General features: G+C 38.9%; 1 protein-coding gene across 1 annotated transcript in view; it reads right to left on the bottom strand.

Moving 5' to 3' along the window:
* Smarcc1 (SWI/SNF related, matrix associated, actin dependent regulator of chromatin subfamily c member 1) overlaps positions 1-22,743 on the bottom strand; it is a 123,573-nt gene that overhangs the window by 39,587 nt on the left and 61,243 nt on the right. Inside the window, exon 19 of the mRNA XM_059268743.1 lies at positions 18,011-18,070. Within this exon, the coding sequence (XP_059124726.1) occupies positions 18,011-18,070 (60 nt within the window). The remainder of the gene's footprint in view (positions 1-18,010; positions 18,071-22,743) is intronic.

The following is a 22,743-nucleotide window of genomic DNA, read 5'->3' as shown; positions in this document are numbered from 1 at the left end:
TTCTTAAAAAATATTTTAAGCCGGGCGGTGGTGGCGCACGCCTTTAATCCCAGCACTCGGGAGGCAGAGCCAAGTGGATCTCTGTGAGTTCGAGGCCAGCCTGGTCTCCAAAGCGAGTTCCAGGAAAGGCGCAAAGCTATACAGAGAAACCCTGTCTTGAAAAACCAAAAAAAAAAAAAAAAAAAAAAAAATTAAAGGAGGAGTATTATGGAGTATTTGTTTAACTATGTAAAGATGTGTTGTGGTTTTATCTTGCCTGCCTAAGGAACCTACTGGTCTAATAAAAAATTGAATGCCCAACAGCAAAAGAGAAGGTATAGGCAGGACTTCCTGGCAGAGAGAATAAGTAGGAGGAGGAATTTAGGCTCAAGGGAAAAAAAAAAAAACAGGCACCAGGGGCCAGTCCACCAGTAAAGAAGGAAGCAGGAGCCGGGCGGTGGTGGCGCACGCCTTTAATCCCAGCACTCGGGAGGCAGAGCCAGGCGGATCTCTGTGAGTTCGAGGCCAGCCCGGGCTACCAAGTGAGTTCCAGGAAAGGCGCAAAGCTACACAGAGAAACCCTGTCTCGAAAAACCAAAAAAAAAAAAAAAAAAAAAGAAGGAAGCAGGAAAGTAGGACATACAGAATGAAAGAAAGGTGTTTTCCCTGAAGAAAAACAGAGATGAATAGAAATAGGTTAAATTAAAAGAGCTAGCGAAACAAGCATTCATAACTTAACAATAAGTCTCCGTGTCTTTACTTGGGAGCTGGTTGGTAGCCCATGGCATCTGCAGTGGAGAGGCCAGAGCGTCTTTGGTCTCTGAGTCACGGCTGACACAGTCTAAGGAGCTCTGGCCCACTCACCTGGGATGACGTCCTCGCGAACTTCACTGTCTTGCTCCTTCTCACTGTTTTTCTCATTTTCTCCATCTTGGGTTTTATCACCTTCATCCGATTCATTTTCCACTTTGTTTTCTGCCTGAAATTAGCACAAAACAAGAACAGGGAGTAAGTAAAGCAGATCTTTGAGGAGGGAAAACATCTTAAGCTCACAACAGGCTTCAGTATTTTTGCCAAGAAGTAGACTAAATTCTGATGGGCCTGGTAAAGAAGACCTACAAATGAGACTAACAAATTTTGAGATACAGATTTTTAACCAATTTGAAATCTAGGTGCTCGTGGAATGATACATCTCCCAAGCACATAGTATCTGGTGCTTTTGCGACCTCTGCTACCAAGACCATGTTTACAATGCCCAAAGGAATAGAGTAGCTAACCAGTATTATTTACTGATTTAAAAAAAAAAAACCAAAACCAAAACTAAACAAAAAGAAAACAAAACATAAAAACTACATGAGCACACGGTTGATTTTCTGTGGTGCCCTCCCCATTTTCATGTGTGGTATGTGTACATGTTTGCATAAATGTGGGTGCACATGCAAGAGGAACCCTGCAGTTGACGTTGGTAAATATCCCCAGTCACCGTTCCACATTATTCAATGAGGCGTGGTCTCTTAAAATCATAATGCTTGGGGATCCTATCTCTGCCTTCTGAAGTTAAAATTATAGGCAGGCCAACATAGGCACCTGGCATTTCTGTGGGTTCTGGGGATCTAAGTAACAAGTGCTTTAAAGGGCTGAATGCATTTGACTGTCACACCAGAGGAAAACTTGATGAAATGATTTTATCATGTCATTTACTGATGGATTTAGGAACACAGCAACTGTGATCATGCTTTGGTAACTGAAAACCAATTCATTGGGTCAACATTTGGAAATTTTGAAATTTCTGTGACCTTGAACAAAAAAGAGAACACAGTCTATAAAATGGAAACTACTACTGACTTGGTGAGGCTATTTTAAGAATTAAATGAGAGGCTGGAGACATGGCTCAAGAGAGAAGGGCACTGGCTGTTCTTCAGAAGATCCAGGATGGATTCCTAGAATCTACATGGCAGTTCACAACCACCTGTAACGCTGTACGAGGGAACCAGATGCCCTCTTCTGGTCTCCCCAGGCACCAGGCATGCAAGTGGTGCAGATGTGCATGTAAGCAAAAAAAATTAAAATAAAGTAATAATAATAGTAATAATAAATTAGATGAAGGCAAGGTGCAGGGGTTCAGCATTCAAAAGACAGACGCAGGAGAGAAATCTGTGAGTTTGAGAATGATTGTTCTATACAGTGAGTTCTAGTCAGCCAGAGCTCAACAGTGTGACTATGTTCCAACAAAAACAACCCACAAGCTGGGTGGTGGTGGCACAATGCCTTTAATCTCAGCACTCAGGAGGCAGAAGCAAGTGGATCTCTGTGAGTTCAAGGCCAGCCTGGTCTACAGAGTGAGTTCCAGGACAGGCAGGGTTGTTACACAGAGAAACCCTGTCTCAAAACAAACAAACAAAAACTCAGGCTGGAGAGATGGCTCAGAAGATAAGAGCACTGGCTGCTCTTCCAGAGGTCCTGAGTACAATTCCCAGCAACCACTTGGTGGGTCACAACCATCTACAATTAGATCCAGTGCCCTCTTCTGTCATGCAAGCATTCAAGTAGGTAGAACACTGTGTACATAATAAATAAATCTTCCAAAAGAAGAAAATAAAAAGAAAAAAGAAATCAAAAACAGGAAGCAACCCAAAATAAATTAAATGAAATCACAAATGTAGAATTACTCTGTGATATTTGCAACAATGCCGGAATTGTAACCAATTATATTATTAACTGTAGCTTCACCTTATCTATGTAATTTCATACTACCACATGGAATCAAGACTTTAAATCCCATTCATGTATATTCACTCAAATAGTGACTGAGTGTCCACTATATTCTGTAACTGCTAATATACAAACCAAGGTCGTCCCTGAAGAAGCTGTACATTCAGTACACTGCTGAGCCTTTACTGTCTCTTATGGACAGGGACTGGGCCATGGACACATGATGACATTCATAGGCTTTGAATCCTGATCCTCCATTTCAATTTATACAGGTTTTACTCTTTAAATCTACCTCAAAGGTCAGCTCCTCATAAATTCTTTACTAACTCGTCTTTCTGTCAGCAGTGAACCCTCCTAGGAAATCAACTGTCTTCTGGTACAAGTATAACACCTAGGTCCTACAATTCAATATTCACAATAACTAACTTTTGTATTCCTACTCCCAACTGTGCTTTCAGAAGGTACCAAAAAGGAGGACAAGGACTGGACGAAACTGTACTGAAGAATCAATGGAAATCAGTCTATCCACTGGTAGTCCCTGAAGACGACTTGACATATCACAACATCTGAAAACCAGGATGCTGGAAAGGCACTGTATGGTTTCTCTGTGAGGAGACACCTGAATAGCCTTTACCTTCTCAAGCTGCTGACCATCAGAATCTGTTTCCATCTTTTCTTCTTCAGACCCTTCTACAAGTGAAAGAATAAACAATGAGAAACAGGTAAAAATCAGTGTATGGAGAGCATCTGAAATATATTTCTATACAGTATAATTAACCAGTCCTCCTGGTGGCAAAGGAAGTGAGCCATACATAGCACATCCATTATGAGGAAGGACTAAAGACATGAGAGTAATAAATACTGTTAAAGTCAAGACAGTGGGTAATTGTGGAGGGAAGTTAGAGGAGACAACAGGAATGAATTTTTCTTGAGGAAATGCACAACGCTCGTGTGAATTTTCTGTATATAATAATAAAACCATTTTTTAAAATGTTAGCGAGTAAGGAGACTTCATTTTATCTCACAGATATTTAACGAGTACACATTTCAGTCAGAAACATTGCTAAATCCTGTATTTGCTGAAACCACAAAAGCATCTAACTCTGGCCAGCGTTAGGGGCAGAAGCCAACTGTTCTATCACAGCACACAAGGGTGTGACCTGTCTCACCAACAGAAGTACAAACAGAGGCACAGTATCTTCTAAGGAGCCATGACCAACAGGAGAACACATGGTCAGAAGTACAATATTAGGGAGACAAGAGAGATAACTGTGTGTGTGATCCCAATTCACGAGGTGAGAATAGTCAGAAAGAGGGTAATAATGTCGCTATGGGCTATCTAATAATGTATTGGGAATGCTGTTAAGGGAATCTATCCTTTACATAACATTATTTTTTTAAAACAAAGATTTACTGTTAGAATTAAGGAAGATCATGATCTGAAGTCAATCTCTAGGAGGAGAGTTGTAGGAGAAAGAAGAAGACAATATTATAGAAAATGAATATTCTTTAAAACAAAAACCAGCAAACATTCTTAAAGGTAAAAAGAGTTTGTTCTATTTTTAAATAAAGGGGTTTAAACACTCTTAAGTATTAAAATTTTATATTATCCATTGTAAATGCAAGTATTTACCACTAATAAGAGGATTTAAACACTTCAAACAGTTTTATTAACAACAACAACAAAAAAGTAGTGCTCAAAGCTACTGATTAGGAAAATTGTTGTCTAGAGTTTTAACAGGAGTCCACCAATCTGTTTCTAGAATAATGGTTGATTAGCAGCTACTGATCAATAATGTTTCCAAAAGCTTTAAGCACATAGTGTCAGAAGCAGGATCAGATCACGCAAAAACTCTAGGACCAGGACTTGAACGGAGCAATATTATCAACACGTAATCGCTGTCAAGTAATTAAAATGGTCTAGCTAAGTTCAAGGAAGCAAAAAGTACCCTCCAATTCTTTTTTTTTTTTTTTTTTTTAATTTTATTTTCCAGAGCTGAGGACTGAACCCAGGGCCTTGTGCTTGCTAGGCAAGTGCTCTACCACTGAGCTAAATCTCCAACCCCTACCCTCCAATTCTTGCACAGGGCTGCCTAAAAACTTAGCCAATGTGATTCCAAGACAGGGGCAAACTATGTCCATATAAGTAGCACTTACTTGGACTTAAGAGGGCTTCTATGTTACTTATTTATGCTTTCTTCTTCTTCTTTTTTGGAGATAGGGTCTCACTGTATTGCTGTGGCTAGACTGGAACTCACTATGTAGAGCAGTTTGGCCAGAAGTCAGAGATCCTCCTGTCTGCCTCCCAAATATAGAGTTAAAGGTGTGCTACACTGAGCCCAGCTAGGGTATGGATATATAGATAGATATATATATCTATCTATATATCTATCTATATATACATACACATGGATATTTTAAATGAGGACATGAAGCTGGGAGGGCGAAGTTTAGGGTTAGGTAGGAGTGGGGGAATGAGAAACATTGTATCTATTTATAAAGCTTTCAAAGGGAAAGAAAATGAGTACATGATAGCAGTGTATAAAAGAAAACACAGAAAAAACAACCAGACACAAAGGGCTGTCATAGCATAAAAAAAAGTATGACGTTAACTCTATTAAAAATTAATAACTGCGTCTTCAAAAAGACAGAGCTGCGAGACAGTGCTTGTTGGTTTTGTAGAAGACCCCGGTTTTATTCCCAGCAATGACAGTCTCAAAACTATCCATAACACCAAGTGCAGAGGATCCAATGTCCTCTTCCGACCTCTGAGGCCACCAGGTATGCAGGCAAAAATAACTATACTCATAAAATACAATAAATCTAAATAAAAGTCTCCAAAAAAAGCCAATTATGGTTTGTACACCTTTAATTTCAGCATTGGGTACATAAGAGAGTGAGCTCAGTGAGCTTGAAGTGTTTTCTCAAAAAACCAAAAAGATGAAGTGAGTAACAAAATGGGAGAAAACACATGCAGAACGGTAAATCAAGAATTAGCACAGAAGACATATACAGAAAATGAAACCTACAATAAAACAGGGAGCAGAAGCCAAGATGAACTGGTTCATGGATCAACCAAGAAACAGGAAAGATAGTACACATAAGTGAGTCAGAGATGGAGGGAAGATCACAGGAATGACATTTCACACTTGCTGACCAGGTGGACTATACACCAGGTAGTGTTAAATAGGCTGTCTGTCAGTCCAAGTAAAAACTAACACATAAGCTTTGAGGAAAACTGCATTTTCTAAAACACTGTTAACCACAGGGCCTGTTCACACTCAAACTTAAAAACAAGCAAGAATGTGTAAGGTTGGAGAATGTTCCACTGAGGAACAGATGTGATAAAAAAAATTACTGTCAAACAGCAAAGTTAATGATGTGGATTTACTAGATTTGCCAGCTACATTGGAATTAAGAAATGTATTAGAACAGTATGAAGCATCAGAGTGTACACAGATGTTTTAAATACAAAACAAAGGCAGTAACTCAAATTGTCCACTCAATAGCATAGGTAGCTAACATGGATTATAATCACACAGAACATATTTTACATTATGAATTAACTACCTGGATCCTATAACCACATGTAAAAAATTGGGCAACAAAACACTGAATAAAAAAAGAGAAAGAAAAAAAATCATCTCAAGCATATAAATATTCCATATTTTATAAAAACTAAAATGCAGCAAAATTATACTTAACATATGTTGTTTAACTATTATCTATGCTAGTGATAAAAGTCATTCTAGAAGTATATAGAACTCTATTTAAAATATAAGATTCCCACTGCTAGGAGTGGGAAGGTGAGAAGAATAGGGAAGAAGAGAATTATCAGTAATGCTCTGATTCTTAGTTCAGATTTTTAAAATGTAGCTTTTGGCTGGGTGGCCCACCCCTTTAACTGCAGCATTCTGGAGACAGAGGGAGTGACAGAGGGATATATGAGTTCAAGGCCAGGCTGGTCCACATAATGAGAGCCTGTCTCAAAACAGGAAGACTTATTAAATTAATAAGATCTGAGAAGAAAGCCAAACAGAAAATGTAATATATACAGGTTTTAAAATGAACCCCAAACTCATGGGTTCATAAATATGTATCATCATCAAGAAGTGACAAACACGATTTGCTTTTGGGAAAATACCCTCATTTATATGTTCTATTTCCACATTCCAAAAGTATACAAACTCACATTCTTTCTGGTAAGGCAAGGCAAATATGACACCAACTTTTTAAAATTGGCCGTGCTAAGATAAAAGGCAATGTAATTTGGTATCTACTTTGGTAGATGTAATTTGGTAGATGGTATAGTTAAAGAGCCATTAAATGTAGAAAAAACAAGAAAAACTGCTTACACTCTTAGGAAATGTCTAAACATACTTTAATTGTATGTTGTGTATTTCTCTCATGATGCTATAGAAACAGAGCTTCCGTTTGGTCTGAGTTCTGATAGAACTGTCAATTCTCCCTCCCCATTTATTTATTTATTTATTTATTTATTTTCTTTGGTTTTTGAGACAGATTCTCTACACAGCCCTGGTTGTCCTGGAAGTCAAGAGAGATCTGCCTGCAGCTGCCTCCTGGGTGCTGAGATTACAGATGAGCACTAACTACTAGCACGTCCTGCTAGCAAGTGCCCAATTTATTGACTTTCATTCCATGTGTATGCGTGTTTAGCCTGCAGGAATTTCTGCACCACCTACTCGCAGTGGAGTAGAGAAGAGGGCAGCTGGTCTAGTGGAACTGACTTACAGATAGCTGGGAGCTTCTATGTGAGTGCTGGGAATCCTAGGCTGGTCTTGTGGAAAAGCAGCTATTTAGTGCTCTTAGCCGCTGAGCCCCTAATCTGTTAACACTAGAGACGATGCACTCTCATTTCCATCATCATTCTGATGGCTGAAAATCCTTGGTCCCCGCGGGTAGAATTATCCAGGTATGCAGAGTTAAGGGTCTCACTTCGTTGACCATGCTAGCCTGGAAATGAGAGATCTGCCTCTGTCTCCTAAGTGCTAGGATGAAAGATATGTGCCACCAAGCCCCCGTAGATTTATGAATTTTTAGACTGTAACTTAAACAAGATGGCACATGGCATAAACGGGGGAGCAGTTGCCAAAGTCATTCTAAAAATAATGTGGTTAGCAAACTCAGGATGAGAAGAGAATTAGAAATCATTACCTAAAGGGCTGAAGGAAAATGGAAAGTCAGACTGGTAAGACTCAATAGGTGCCTTATAAAACTATGTTCTGAATAATTAATGATCTATCATTCTTGATTATTTATTCAGCTCTGTCATTATTGACTGCCACGTCTGCACCCCATCTGTAAATTGCCTATAGTTACTTTATAAAGATATCAAATCATTCTGCTTGTATTCTGATGAGGCCCCATGTCTACAAGGTAGACCAAAAGGCTACCAAAATCTACCCCATGTTTATCTTCAGAGCCAAATTTGCCCACATCACCTGCTTCTCCTCGGGTAATTGGTATTTGTTGTAGAACATGCCATGCTAATTCATTCTGCTTTAAAAGGTCATCTCCTCTACAACGTCTTCCTTAACTGACTGACTCTATGTGCCTCTAGTCACATCTCAATGTCTCTATGTATTCCCCACTCTCAAACTGAATACCCTCTAAAGTATTGCTTATTTTATTCAGTTATTCAAAAAATGTGTTCCAGAAACCCATGGGGTCTCCAAAGAAAAAGCAGTGTTCATAAAACTAACATGTTGCTTGTGTTTCCTCATTGATTCTTTTTCATAAATGTGGAGTTGTGCTTTTAGGGAAACATGTTTAATGAAGCCTTTGAGCTGACAGCTAAAGAAACATGCTCTTGTGAATGCTTTTAGATTTTGTTTCTAACTTTAAAATGGTGCTATAGATGAAGTACATGACTCATACATGATAGGCGATGAACTAGTTCAGCCTTAGAGGTTTTGGTTTCTAAAACATTAAGTATGATGTTCACCAACAGAAGCATCTTTGGTATCTAGTATCTTTCAAGAGTACAAAGAACTGAGACCAAACGGTTTGAGAACTGGTAGTGCAGTAAGTTCAGTCTTGTCTGGAAGAAGAGAATGGGGTGCACCGCACGCCAGAAACTTGATACCTGGAGACTCTTGGTGTATTCCCCACATTAAATGTAAGAATGTAATACACAGCATATACTTCATGAGCCTGTCATCACTTTATGCTCTTTTTTTTTTTTTAAAGATTTATTCATTATGTATACAGTGTTCTGTCTGCAGGCCAGAAGAGGGCACCAGATCTCATTACAGATGGTTGTGGGCCAACATGAGGTTGCTGGGAATTGAACTCAGGACCTCAGGAAGAGCAGCCAGTGCTCTTAACTGCTAAACCATCTCTCCAGAACCCTCAAATTAATTGATTTCTTTTTTTCTTTTCTTTCTTTTTTTTTTTGGTTTTTCGAGACAGGGTTTCTCTGTGTAGCTTTGCGCCTTTCCTGGAACTAGCTTTGTAGCCCAGGCGGGCCTCGAACTCACAGAGATCCGCCTGGCTCTACCTCACGAGTGCTGGGATTAAAGGCATGTGCCACCGGCGCCTGGCCACTTAATGTTTGTAATGGCATCTAATATTGTGTACTACTCTTCCTATTTGAATAAGAATGTCGTATTGTGGCTACCAGGTTTATTTCCCATTCTCTAAAGAACCTCCTCTCCATTTCTGTGCCTCAGTCCTCACTGTTCTTGCCTGAACCCGCTCTTGGACATTCTAAATGTTCCCAAAATTCAGCTCAAACCCATACCTTTTGGAGGCCTTCCTCAGTCTAAAATTACATTTATCCTTGTACTACTTGTTACGATATTGCCTATCCATAGTGCTCCTTGAAAAGTGAACTCTGTGCTTTTGTTTAACCCAGAAATCCTCCAATGCTGGAATGAACTTTTCCAACTATGTCCAACTCAACAAGAAAGGCAGCCAGTTTTTATGTTATCTTATTTGACACGAATACTTTAGAGCAAGAGGTATGGGTATATATATCAAGTCAACAAAGTGGCTAATTTGACACAGCAGTCCCTAAAAGGCAAGCAATGATACATAACAGAAATTAAACCCTGCCCACCCCCCAAGTAAGAATAATCAGAGTCACTTAAATCGTAGCCAGTCCTTAATGGTTAAAGGCTCAATTATGAACTATTCTTAAGATTATAGTCTGTACTTTAGTCTTGTTTGAAACAGACAGTATTGTTTGAAATAGTAGACTAGGCTGGCCTCAAACTCAGGAAGATCCACCTGCCTTAAGTGCTGGGACTGAAGGCTTGTAACACCATGCCTGGTTTGGAAACTAGTTTTTAACCCTCTTGAACTGATCCAGTTGGCCCCTCTACATATGGCTCTGAGGAATGACTCAAGACCTACTCTACTCACACAGACTGTTAAGGAGCAAAGTGAACAATCTACTAATTGATAGAATTTTCCTGACCATTCAGATTGTCAAAACACAACTCAGTATGTCAAGACTCTCCTCTAAATAAAGGATTTACAGCAGAGTGTCTGAAAGAGCAGACCCTTACTGACCACTGAATGTACATGCCCATGCTCACTGCATCCTCCTTGAAGTTGATGCCTTTAAGAAAAAGCTACACCTGGGAAGATGGCTCAGCTGGTGAAAGCACTTGGCACCAAGCCCGATAACTTGAGTTAGGTCCTCAGGACCCACATGGTAGAGGAGAGAACTGATTGCTCCAAGTTGCCCTCTGTGCCCCTTGCCACATAAAAAAGTACTACAGATTGGGGTTGGGAGTAAAGAGATGGCTTAGTGGTTAAGAGCATCAACTGCTTGTTCAAAGTATCAGAATTTAATTTGAACACCCACATTGGGTGGCTCATATCCAAATGTAACTATAGCTCCAAGAGATGTCACACTCTTTTTCTGGAATCCCCTGGCACCTGCACTCACATGCACATATAAACACAAATACACACAATTACAGAGTGAGTTCCAAGACAACCAGGGCTAAACAAAAAAACTGTCTTGAAAATCCAAAAACTACTGATATTCACACCATTATGAAAGTTAATGAAGAAAACCATTCTTATTTTTATAAAAGACATGCAAACTACTTGAGGTCCAAAGAATCATGCTGGCAGCAACTTAATTTAAAATAAACAAAAGTAACTTGAAAACTAAATGGCATTTGTTTAGATACTTACTATGGCCTTAGGTTACCAGTGGGTTGCATGATAAGAAGGAAAGGAAATCTGATATCCTCTCGCCTCCATGAACACATGGGCACAAACAAGTACACTAACATTACACATATCACACAGAGAGACACACACACACAAAAAAAATAAAAGTGTAAAAAGCTAGCCTGACAGAAATTGAGACTACAAGGACAGCCCCCAGAGCTCAGGCTGTGTAGAGGGTCAACAGAGGTGGGGAAGGTCGGTCAATGGGTACTAAGCTTGAGTTAGTAATTCTGCTGTACTGCTGCATAACAGGGTGACCATAGATGAAAACCAAAAGCTCCACTCTCCCAGGAAGAGAATCAAGAAGATATTCACTTCAAACCAAAGGAAGGGCAGGTACAAACCACCTAAAAGAAGGAAGTGGAGAAAAGGGAACCTCCATACATCATTGGCAAGAACATAAAATATACAGGCACAATGGAAATGTCTGACAGTTTCTTAATGAGCCAAACACAGACTACCACAGAACTGAGAAATGCTGTGCTCATAAAATGGTTGTATAAAATGATTATTTACCATTATTTGGTAGTATAAAAGCAGAAGAAATGTACAGGGCAAATGTCTATGAGCTGATGAAAAATAAACCAACAGAGAACATGTGCTCAGAGCACTACATAGCAGAGCAAAGACTGATGGATGATCCTTGAGAACACCATGTTAAGCTAAAGAATCGAGACATAAAAGGCTGTATGTCCATTTATGATCCTGTTTATGTAAACTGCTGACAAGAGGCAGGGCTAAGTAGAATATGGAGACTCTCGGTTTTGTTTTGTTTTTTTTTTTTCCGAGACAGGGTTTCCTCTGTGTAGCCTTGGCTGTTCTGGAACTCGCTCTGTAGACCAGGCTGGCCTTGAGCTCAGAGATCTGCCTGCCTCTGCCTCCCGAGTGCTGGGATTAAAGGCGTGCACCACCACCTCCACCTGGGCTCCTTAAGCAGTTCTTAAACCCAACCTATAACTCCACATGTAGCAGGATGAGGAAAGAAAACCGTATCAGTGTAGGCTACATAATGAGAAGTTGTCTCAAAGAAAGAGAACAAACAACCCCCAGAACTAGAATTCTATCATGGAAAAGAAAATGTTACAGACTTAAGTAACGAAGACAAATGTGAACATAGTAGAAACCATTGAATTACAAACTAGGTGATTAAAATGGGGAGTTTTATATTATAAGTATCTTACATAAGATGACTGTAAAACAACTTAAGTACATATAATGAAACAGGTCTCTCATCAGCCATAAATATGTCAAAATAAGCGTGTTAGTGCACACCTTTAATCCCAGCAGTCAGGAGGCAGAGGCAGGCGGATCTGTATGAATTCGAGATACCAGTCTGGTCTACAAAGGGAGATCTAGGACAGCCAGAGCTACTACACAGAGAAACCTGGTCTCAAAACAAAATCAAAAAAAGTCTGAATTGTGATACTGTTCTGACAACGAGGCGTTGTTTTTAGTTCTTGCTCTCTCCATGCCCTCTTGCCCTATGACCCACAAGTATGTGAGAGGAAAAAAAAATTACACACCAAACTTAACCAAGTTGCTACTGATCATTTTGTTCACTTAAGTAGAAGCAAACCCTAATATTTTGCACACTGACAGGGAATATAAGCATTTTGTAACCAAGTCCTGGGGCACAGCAGTGAACTCACCAAGCTTCTCAGGCTCATCAGGACCTGTGCCTGCAATACAGCTGCTCTCCAAGCCATAGGTAGGATCCACCTTCCCAGAGGCTCTAGCAGCTTCTTGTACTTTCTTGACATGCGCTTCAACTAATTCCAGTGGTACTTCTTCTCGGACCCGAGAAAACTCCTCTGATTCAAGATCAAAAAGAGAATAATAGCATTTTCATTTTGCATAGATACATGCTCCTACACATGACCTAGAGTGACTGGCGTAATAGCATTGGTTTGGTTGCAGTGAGCTCTTTGGGGTAGAGGATAAAATGAATCAATCTACTATTCCAGGTTTTTATCCTAAACATCATAATAACTTCTTAAATATAGTTTTGAAGTATATTTAAAGTATTTTGAAGTATATTTAAAGACTTTTGAAGATCTATTGTTAAGAGTTAAAACTGCAGTCTTAATTTTATCATTCTGTTGGCTAGACTGGTAGTTGTAAAAACACCAAGGATCAGACTAACATAATGCTAAAAATCCTGTAACATAAAAGACATCTGAACAAGTTTTTTTCCCCCCTACAAGACAGGGTGTATCACTGTGTAGCTTTAGAGCCTGTCCTGGAACTTGCTATGTAGACCAGGCTGGACTTGAACTCAGAGATCCACTGCCTCTGGCATGACACAGCATATGAACAAAATTAATTGACTACAAAAATACAAAGCAACTTCTGTTCCTTAGCTCTACCTATTTCCTAATGCCACAAAACCACTTCTTTTTCTTTACATATTTGAGGGGGGAAAAAGGTGTGTGTGCATGTATGTAGGAGACAAGACCCATTGTAGTCCAAGCTGAACCTCAAAGTCATGATTCCTTTGCCTCTGCGTACCAGAAGCTGGCATTTTATAGGTGTCTACCATCACATCTAGCTGCTCCCCTAATTCTAACCAAATATTCTATCGGCCAGCATGATAGCTCAGCAGGAAAAGGCACCTGTGGCTAGACTGAGTTTTAAGTTTAATTCACAAGGCACACGTGGGTAGGTGAGAACCAATCCTCCCAGTACTAATCCTCTGACCTTCAGATATATATCATAGTAGGTGACTGCATAAACACACACACACACTTTAATCCCAGCACTCAGAAGGCAGGGGCAGGTGGACCTCTGTGAGTTCGAGGACACCCTGGGCTACAGAGTGAGTTCCAGGACAGGATCGAAAGCTACACAGAGAAACTTTGTCTCAAAATACAAAACAAAACCAAACCAAACGAAACCAAAAAAAACAAAAAACAGAAAACACACACAAAATAGATTTTAAAAAATGAAAAAAAAAAAATTCAAACAAATGCTCTCAACCTTCAAACTATTTTAATACATTAAAAGGTTACTTATAATTTTTATGAAGCCCATTGTCTTTAGGGTGTTTCTGGCAATTTACATAAATGAGTGTAACAGCTGAGGTATATTTTTTAAAACATCTCCTAGTGTACACGTGTCGGTTTATGTTTGTGTGTAAGACTGCTAACTAGCTCACAACAATGGGCATGTGTGGAGTCCAGAGGCTGACATCAGGACAGATTTTCTCTGTCACTTCTTCTTGCATCTTGTTCTCTGAGATATGGTTTCTGACCATCTATCTGCCCCCAGGGCAGATGCGACAAGTACATACTGGAATGTCCAGTTCTTACATGGGCTTTGGAGTACCAAATCCAGGTACTCATTCTACAGAGCAGGCACACCGCTCACAATACTTCCATCAGAAGGCAGCCTTTGGTGCTGGAGAGGCAGCTTACACAGAAAGTACATACCCAAAGCTGCTTTTGCTGCAGCAGATGCCACACGAGGATCAACCACAGATGCTAAAAAGGCAACAGTACTCATCACTGGGTTTCCCGACTGGCTGAAAGGAACAGGCTGGTAAGCTAGCGGCCCAAGGGAAGCATCTGAATTTTCAAGGTATGGGTCCTCAATGGGAAGCCTCAAAAAGTGGAGGATGCATTCATCCTGAGTACGACTTCCAACATGTTCTGAGACTTTATTCCAATCATCCTTGTACATCTCCAGAGCCTAAATGAACACATAAAAGACAGTTAATATCAAATAAAAAGGAAGTAATATGGAAGGAAGAAGATAAAGCATGTGTTTTTTCTCTCTCCTGTGTGACAGGGTCTCACTAAGTGGTACAGACTGGTCTCAAGCTTCTAAACCTCCTGGCTTGGCCTCCAGAGTGCTATGATAAGAGGCATGCAAACCCCCTGGCTTGCTAAGATTCTGTAGACAATATTTCTAAAAAAAGCAAAACAAAAACAAACAAACAAAAAAAAAAAACTGGGTAAAGGGTGGTGGTGGCACATGCCTTTAATCCCAGCACTTAGGAATCAGAGGCAGGCAAATCTCTGAGTTCAGGGCCACCCTGGTCTAAAGAATAAATTCCAGGACAACCAGGACTACTCTGAGAAACCCTGTCTCCCAAAAAAGGAATTGGATAAAGATTTAGTTGAGATGGCACATGCCTTTAAATCTCAGTGCTAAGTAAATTGAGGCAGAAATTTTGAAGATTACCAGACTGAGACAAAGCCTATTTCAAAATAATAATGTAAGTGATTATTTGTGTACATTAAAATAAAATGTTATTTGGCAGTTTTCTTTGTAATAAGCTATCAACCAGGTAACAAAAATAAACAAAATATATGCACATTATAATACTATCCTTTAACAGGATCAGTATTGTTTAAATAAAAACTTAAAGTATGGGGTAGTGGTTGAGGATTAACACTAAATATCAAATGGTGGCTAAAAGTGCAACAGAAGACAAAAACAATACTTCCTTAACAGCAGTGAACAATTTTAAATTGGAAAAACATTTACAACAGCATTAAAGTGAAATAAAAATTCAATAAATTGAGTGAAAGATAAACAATGACAGAAAGAAAATCAAAGTGAGATAAGTCAATGACTTAAATAAATGAAGAGACACAGTTACTTCATTAGATGCCATTAGATGATCATTTCTTCCAAGCTAAATCGTAAATTATAAAAAACTACAAGCAGGGGAGAGCAAGATGGCTTAGCAGATAAAAGTTACTTGGTTTAGCAGCACACATGATGCTAGGAGAGAACTGATTCCAAAGTCATCCTGGCTTCCACATGTACTCAGACATCATGTACACACATACATACAAACACAAATTAACAAAATTAAGTTCTACAAAAGGTCATATTTTTAAGAAAAATTGAGACTAATAGTAAGATTATGAAAATACCAAATAATCATAAAAATTATAAATTTTGGTAAAAGTCCTGACAAACCTTCAATATTAACAGGTTAACGAGTAAGAAATATAAATATAAGGACTGAAACAACTGAGAAGACTTCTTAGGGGCTCACTGAAGTTACTTCTTTCTAGGCCATGACTTCCTACACTGCTTATTTTTTGGTGGTGGCATCTGAGATTAAAAGCAGGAGCTTGGATGTGTCCTAGGTAGAGCTTCTCCTTACCTTTTGGTGAGGATGGAAAATGTTTAACTCAAAACAAATGATCTCTCCTACCTTCAATGACTTCACATTTGATCAATATAGTCAGCATAAGGCCAAACATCATCAAAACATTCTAAGCCAGGCAGTGGTGGCAAACGCCTTGGATCCCAGCACACAGGGTTCAGAGGCAGACACGGAGGCAGACAAACTTCTAACGTTGAGGCCAGCTTGGTCTACATAATGAGTTCCAGGACAGCCAGGGCTATGTAAACAAGGACCCGGTATCAAAACAAACAAAAACCCGTAAGCAGTCTCAAAAACCGTCAGAAATATTTTCAGAAGCAAACACCAATGAAACAACTAGCTTTATCTATTATGGACAAATCTAAATTTCATTTGGATATAACTCAATTCACAATTTTGCTGGTTTGCTATTCTGACGCCCATCTTGAGGATCTGTGTGTACACACAAGTGTGTGAACCATCATGACCATGCGTGTGCATGGAGACAAGAGGTCATTGTAAGGTTATCTTTCATCATTGGTCTCCATCCGATTTTTAAGACACAGGGCTCCTCTCTAAGCTAGAGCTCATTAACTGGTTACAATGCCAGTCATTTGGCTCAGTTGTTTAAAGCATTTGCAGCCAAACCTGACCACCTGATCTCAATCAGTGGATCCCATATTGAGGAAAGAAAGAACTGCCTCCAGGTAGTGTTATGTGCCCCCTCCTCCCCCCGCCCCACGTGAAAACAAACAAAGCCCTGAGCTACCTGCTTTTTTTCCTAGTGCTGGAATTAATGAAGAGTACCGCCACCACCCTGTCTATTCAAAATTGTCTTGACTATGGCCTAAATCAAAGAAATGAAGTTTCTAAAAGTTCTGAAAGCTGGAAGAATAAGACTTCCCACTATGAGGACCAAAGGTCACTGTACAAATTCAGAAGGACAGAGACACGTTCTTTGGTTTGTGAGGAAAAGCATCCTATGTAGCCTAAGTGATCCAGCCTCTTGAACGCTGGGATTAAGGAGTGGATCGCCACTTCTGGCACATTCTCTGTGTGTATGCATGTATGTTGTTTTTTCTATGAAAGTTTTTAAGACTGAGCTGTCCTATCTACCCACGGAAGGCAAAGGACTTGCAATCTTCAAATGCTAGGCTTAGAGGGTGTATACCTGATAGCCAACTTTTAAGCTAGTGATTGCTCTAAATAAACTGCATTTATGGATAGTGTTCATGGTAAACAATGCTGCTGAGACTTATTTTTTCTAAGGTTTAAAGGAAAAAAAAAAAATCAATCAACACAAACACAGCCCAGAATCCACCTGCAGTAAAGAAAATGTACTATTGTTTAAGGATACAGCAGTTTTCTTCAGTATGTTCATAGTAAACAGTAGCTCAGGATTTCTTACATCATTCTGTGAAATCCACTAAGCTTCTATTTTTGGTTGTGAATACAACCTTTAACAGCTGAGCCATCTCTCCAGCCCTATCCACTCATCTTTTTTTTTTCTCCCTGAAACAGCATTTCTCTGTGTAGTTTTTGTGCCTGTCCTGGATCTTGCTCTGTAGACCAGGCTGGCCTCGAACTCACAGAGATCCACCTGGCTCTGCCTCCTGAATGCTGGGAGTAAAGGCGTGCACCACCACCTCCAGGCCCTATCCACTAATCTTAGATAGAAACATTGCTGCGGTTTCCAGCTGTAGTACAATTAAATTTCTCCTTATGGCACAAAGACCCCCAAACAACACTAAAAACAAGCTGTACTCAACTTGTGAGTACTGAGCACACACTCTTGTTTAAATAGCATCCATGACGGCTATGGCGAGCCAAGAGTTATGATTGTAAACGGTGGAACTGAAAAGGCACATGCTTAACACTGATAGCGAGAGGAGAGACTAGAATAACTCAAAAGAGGAACAATTTTTGAATTTTTAGAAAGAAAGAAGAAAACAGAGCAAGTAAAAGCTTATGCATCAGCTGTAAGAGCTATGGCACTGGTCAGCTTACCTCTAGGAGAAGAAGGGTTTCCTGTTCTGTCCATTCCCTTCCAGCACTAGCAGCTTTACTCTAAAGAAACAAAGTCAGAAATGATTTACTCATCACAAATGCATACGGATGGGGCTCAGGCAGGATTTCCTTAAGCTCACAGAACTGTTTTATCCAGTCACCAAGATGAGTCCCCCAATAACTAAACATTCAAAAACTTCAACTTCAACAGAAGGTCTGGCATGCTTCAACAGCTTCTGGTTTTCATTAGTCTCAGGAACAACTTCCATGCTATTTCAACTTTGGAAGATACACAACTTGAAAATTCATAAATAAGAACAATCATATGTAACTATAGAAAAAGTAACTTAGGAACCAGTCAGAAGAATGAGAGGGTAAAGGCTGTCACTATTAGGCCTGACAGCCTGAGTTCGATTCTCCAGAACTCACAGAGTGGAAAGAGAACAGTGACTTCCAAAAATTGTCCTCGGACAGCCTCAAAAGTGTGAGTATGCATGCACATACACACATAATGAATGTAATGGGAAAAGATTAAGGTGAATATTTAATAAAACTTGACAAAAGATCTTTTCCTAGGATTCTAAACAAAATACACCATGCATTTAAAACACTAAGATTATTTTTTAATTATTATTTAATTAAATTTAGTTGTATGAGTGTTTTGTGCCCATGTGTGTGCACCATGTGCATACAGTACACACAGCAGCCAGAGAGGGCAGCAAGTTCCCTGCAACTGGAGTTACAGAGGGTAGTAAGCTGTGTGTGGGAGCTAGGAAACAATCAAGGTCCTTCGAGAGAACAATAAGTGTTCTCAACCCTTTGGCCTCAAATGCTCAGATTCTTAATTCCAACCCTAACAATTCCACATGCTCCCCCATCTATGTGTCTGAAAAGTCTCCAAGTGATTTCCTAATGTCACATGACCTCTTTATCAACAATTCCTAGCTAGAAAAAGGGGGTATTAGGACACAGATGCCCTACAGGTTCTAAATCATCTGAGCTACTGACAAGAGAGTCTTGGATTTGCAGGCCATGTTCCACTCATAGATTTACTTGGCTATACAGAATAGCTGATAATAAATATATGTACTCCAAAGACATATGCTATAATACTTCAAATTTTAATACTCTGATTTCTCTAATCTTTGAAAGTCTGTAATGTAGGAATAGAAAAAATTTCCAGTCTATAATTTCCCTGTGTTGATAAAGCTTCTCAATATAAATGGTAGGACTTCTATCTGCATTTGAGTTACATGCAAATAGTAAAAGTTTAATTATGCTTTACTAGGCCTCTGCAATGTTCACTTTATATCACACTATATTATCTGATCATTTGCAGAACAGAAAACAAAACTAAACACAAAAATAAGTATTTAATCTAAGTATCCAGAATTCCTAAAAGTTATGTTTTTTTCTGGTTTTGTGGTACAGAGAAATGAACCCAGAGCCGTGGGCATGGTAAGCAAGTGTTATCTCACTGGGATAATTCCTTAGCCCTACCAGTTTTATGAAAAGAAAAGATGCACTATAACTCAATACATTGCTAAACTGCACTTAGAGAAGTATTTTAAGTCAAAGGAACTTCTTAATGAACCAAAACCAGAGGTATCAATCAGATTGAGAAACAAAATCATTAACATCTTATCTGACTTCAGAAGCAACCAAACCCAAGAAAATCCAGGGACAATTATACAACTTAGACATGGACAACACTGATGGGCAGGCCTCAACAACCATCTCCCCATTTCTTAGATGTAGACAGGCAGAATTTGCTCCATACCCACGGCTTACAGCAATACATACTTCCTCTCTTAAGGACAAGGAGCTTTCAGAAGCCTCATCAGGGGCTTGGAAATGTAAGCTGCAGGAGAATTCTGTATGGTTTGTTTATTTTGTATTTATTGAGGTATAAGATATAAAACATATTACACAAGTCTCTGGACTTCAGATAGATAAAAAGCTCCTTCTATTCATATAAAAAAAATTGTGAAAGGGAGCAAGACATACAGCTCAGTGCTTAAGGGCACTCACTGCTCTTGGAGAGAAAATAGGTTCAGTTTCCAGAACCCACGGAGTGGATTAAAACCGATTCTAAGTATAGATCAATATAGATATAATGCCCACTTCTGACCTCTAAGGACACCAGGCTTACAAGTGTAGCCTATATACATAATACACAAGCAGACAAAACATTCCTACACATGGAAAAACAAACAAACAAAATTTTTTCTAAAAATGGCAAAAAGGGGCTGAAGAGAAGGCTTAGCGATAAGAGGACTGGCTGCTCTTCCAGATCCAGCACCAAGGGGCGGTTCACAGTCATCTGTAATCTCTAACCCCACATCCTCTTCTGGATACCTTGGGCACTAGACATAAAAGTGGTACACAGAAAAAAAAAATATACACACACATGAAACATTCATACACAGTAAGTAAAAAAAAAATAAAATTTAATCCCAGCAGGCAGAGCTCTATGAGTTCAAGGCCAGCCAAGACAAGACTATAGAAAGAAACCTACCCCAAATAAACAAACAAACAAATACTGCAAAGGATTCCTTCCTTTGGGTCTTAATTAATTAGTCTGATAGCAAAGCACAAAAGCATCCAATACTTTTAACATTACGTTTCATGGGCTCTACATCTTATTTGCTTAATTTTTTTTGGTTTGTTTTAGATTTATGCATTTCTTTGCTTTGCCTTCGTACACACGTACACACATACACAAACACACACGTTTACCATATGCATATGTGATGAACAAAGAGGCCAGAATAGGATGTTGGATCCCCTAGAACTACAGTTATGGATGCTTTAACTATGAAATAAGTGTTGGGAACTAAACTCAGGACGTCTACAAGAGCAGTGAGTGATCTTCACCACTGAGCCATCTCTCCAGCCTCACTGTTTTCTGTTTTGTTTTTGAGAATGGATCTTATTTTATTAGTCTCAAAATAAAAGTAATCTGCCTGCTGAATGCTGGAATAACAAGCTTGAACAATTATGACAAGTTTGGGGAATAGATTTTGTCTTGATCATGCAGTTTGTATGAAAATAAGTGGAATGTTTCTTTTAGTTTTTACACTATTACACTGCTTGAACAAACCAAAAATTATATTATTATAAACATTTAAGTTACTTTCATTTTGTCAATTTTATCTAAGATTTTAGGACTGTTTCTGAATTTTTGCTTTCATGTCCAAGGACATGTTTATCTTTAGGCACATTCCCTGCATGTTTTTGATTTCTGGAAGACGTTGAACAGTAATTATTTCTTTGGGGTTTGCTAGAAGTTACCAGTGGAATCTTAATCTAGAGTGTTGTTCTGAGGAATACCTTTACCTACTGACACAGGTTTAGATGTAAGGCCATTCTAGGATCAACTATTTCTCATTCCTTCAATTTTTGTTTATATATTTCTATGCTTTAAAAATAGCCTATATGCACATATATGTGTGTACATGTTGTATGTACGTATAGATGTGGAATCTCAAAGTATCAAGCCTTTTCAATTATAGCCTTTTATACTAGGAGATGTGTCTAAATAACAGCATGACTGTCTGTTCATGCTAACATCAATATACTGCTCCAGTTCTGAGGTGTATGCATGTATATCTTCTTCCCTTGTTTTACTTTTATTTGTGTCTATGTTCTAGACTCAAGTTTCTGGAAAATATTGCTGTCCGTCATTATTCTTAACCCAATTTGATAATTTTTGATGTTTTAGTGGATTACTAAACTATATGCAAGTATAAATAAATAACTTAAAAAGTATGTTAAAAAAAAACCATATGCAAGAAAATAAAAACATGTAAAAGGAGGGCCAAAGAAATAGCCAGTTATGATCACTGGCTGCTTTTCCAGGCACCCAGGTTTCATAATCAGCACCCATATGGTGGCATACAACCATCTGCAAATCTCTAGTTCCAGAGGATCTGATGCCATCTTCTGGACTCAGAGCGTTACTGCATGCAAATGGTGCACAGACATACATGTAAGACATGCATACATTAAATTTTTAAAAATGAAAACTAAACCATCCTATGCGGATGGGACTCCATAGTGGCGCCCTTGCCTAGCATTTGTGAGGCAATTTTAATTTCCAGCATGGGGGCTAACGGCCTGAGAGCACACATCGTGTGTGGTGTTGTCTCTAGGGCCATCCTTGCAATTTTCTCGTCTTCTTAATACGCTCCTTGTATTGTATCCCTCTATGTTTGAGAACAATTTGTTTGTTATTGTTTTAAAAAACTCTCTTGCTTTAGAGTTCTATCGGACTTCAAACTCACTATGTTATACCTAGCCTTTTATCAAATTTGCCTTTATCCTCCTCGGTGCTGAGACTGCAAGCATTAGGCACAAGTTAAGATTATGTTTTTATTATTGTACATATATGTACTACCTACAAGTTAACTCTACTTTAAATAGCCATGTTAGGACTTATAACATTAATTTACAATTGTCAGTCTACTTTCAATTACTATTTTTGTATTTCATATAAAATGTAGGAACTTCCACAGACTATACTTCCATTTCTACTTCCTGTTCTTTGGGCTGTATATGGAAGTGGTCACTCACATCCACACATAATGGACCTAAACACTTACTGTTACTACTTTTATTTTAAATGGTCTTTAGTCATTGTGAAAAGCTCAATGGCGTGGGCCACCCACACACAGCAAAATAAATAAATGTGTGCTGATTCATAGACTGGAGTTTTAAGTACACTTTATTCA

Source organism: Peromyscus eremicus, chromosome 7 (genome assembly GCF_949786415.1).
Source record: "Peromyscus eremicus chromosome 7, PerEre_H2_v1, whole genome shotgun sequence".
Taxonomy (NCBI): domain Eukaryota; kingdom Metazoa; phylum Chordata; class Mammalia; order Rodentia; family Cricetidae; genus Peromyscus; species Peromyscus eremicus.
The sequence above is the reverse complement of the archived record's forward strand: the minus strand, read 5'-3'. Positions and strand labels throughout refer to the sequence as shown.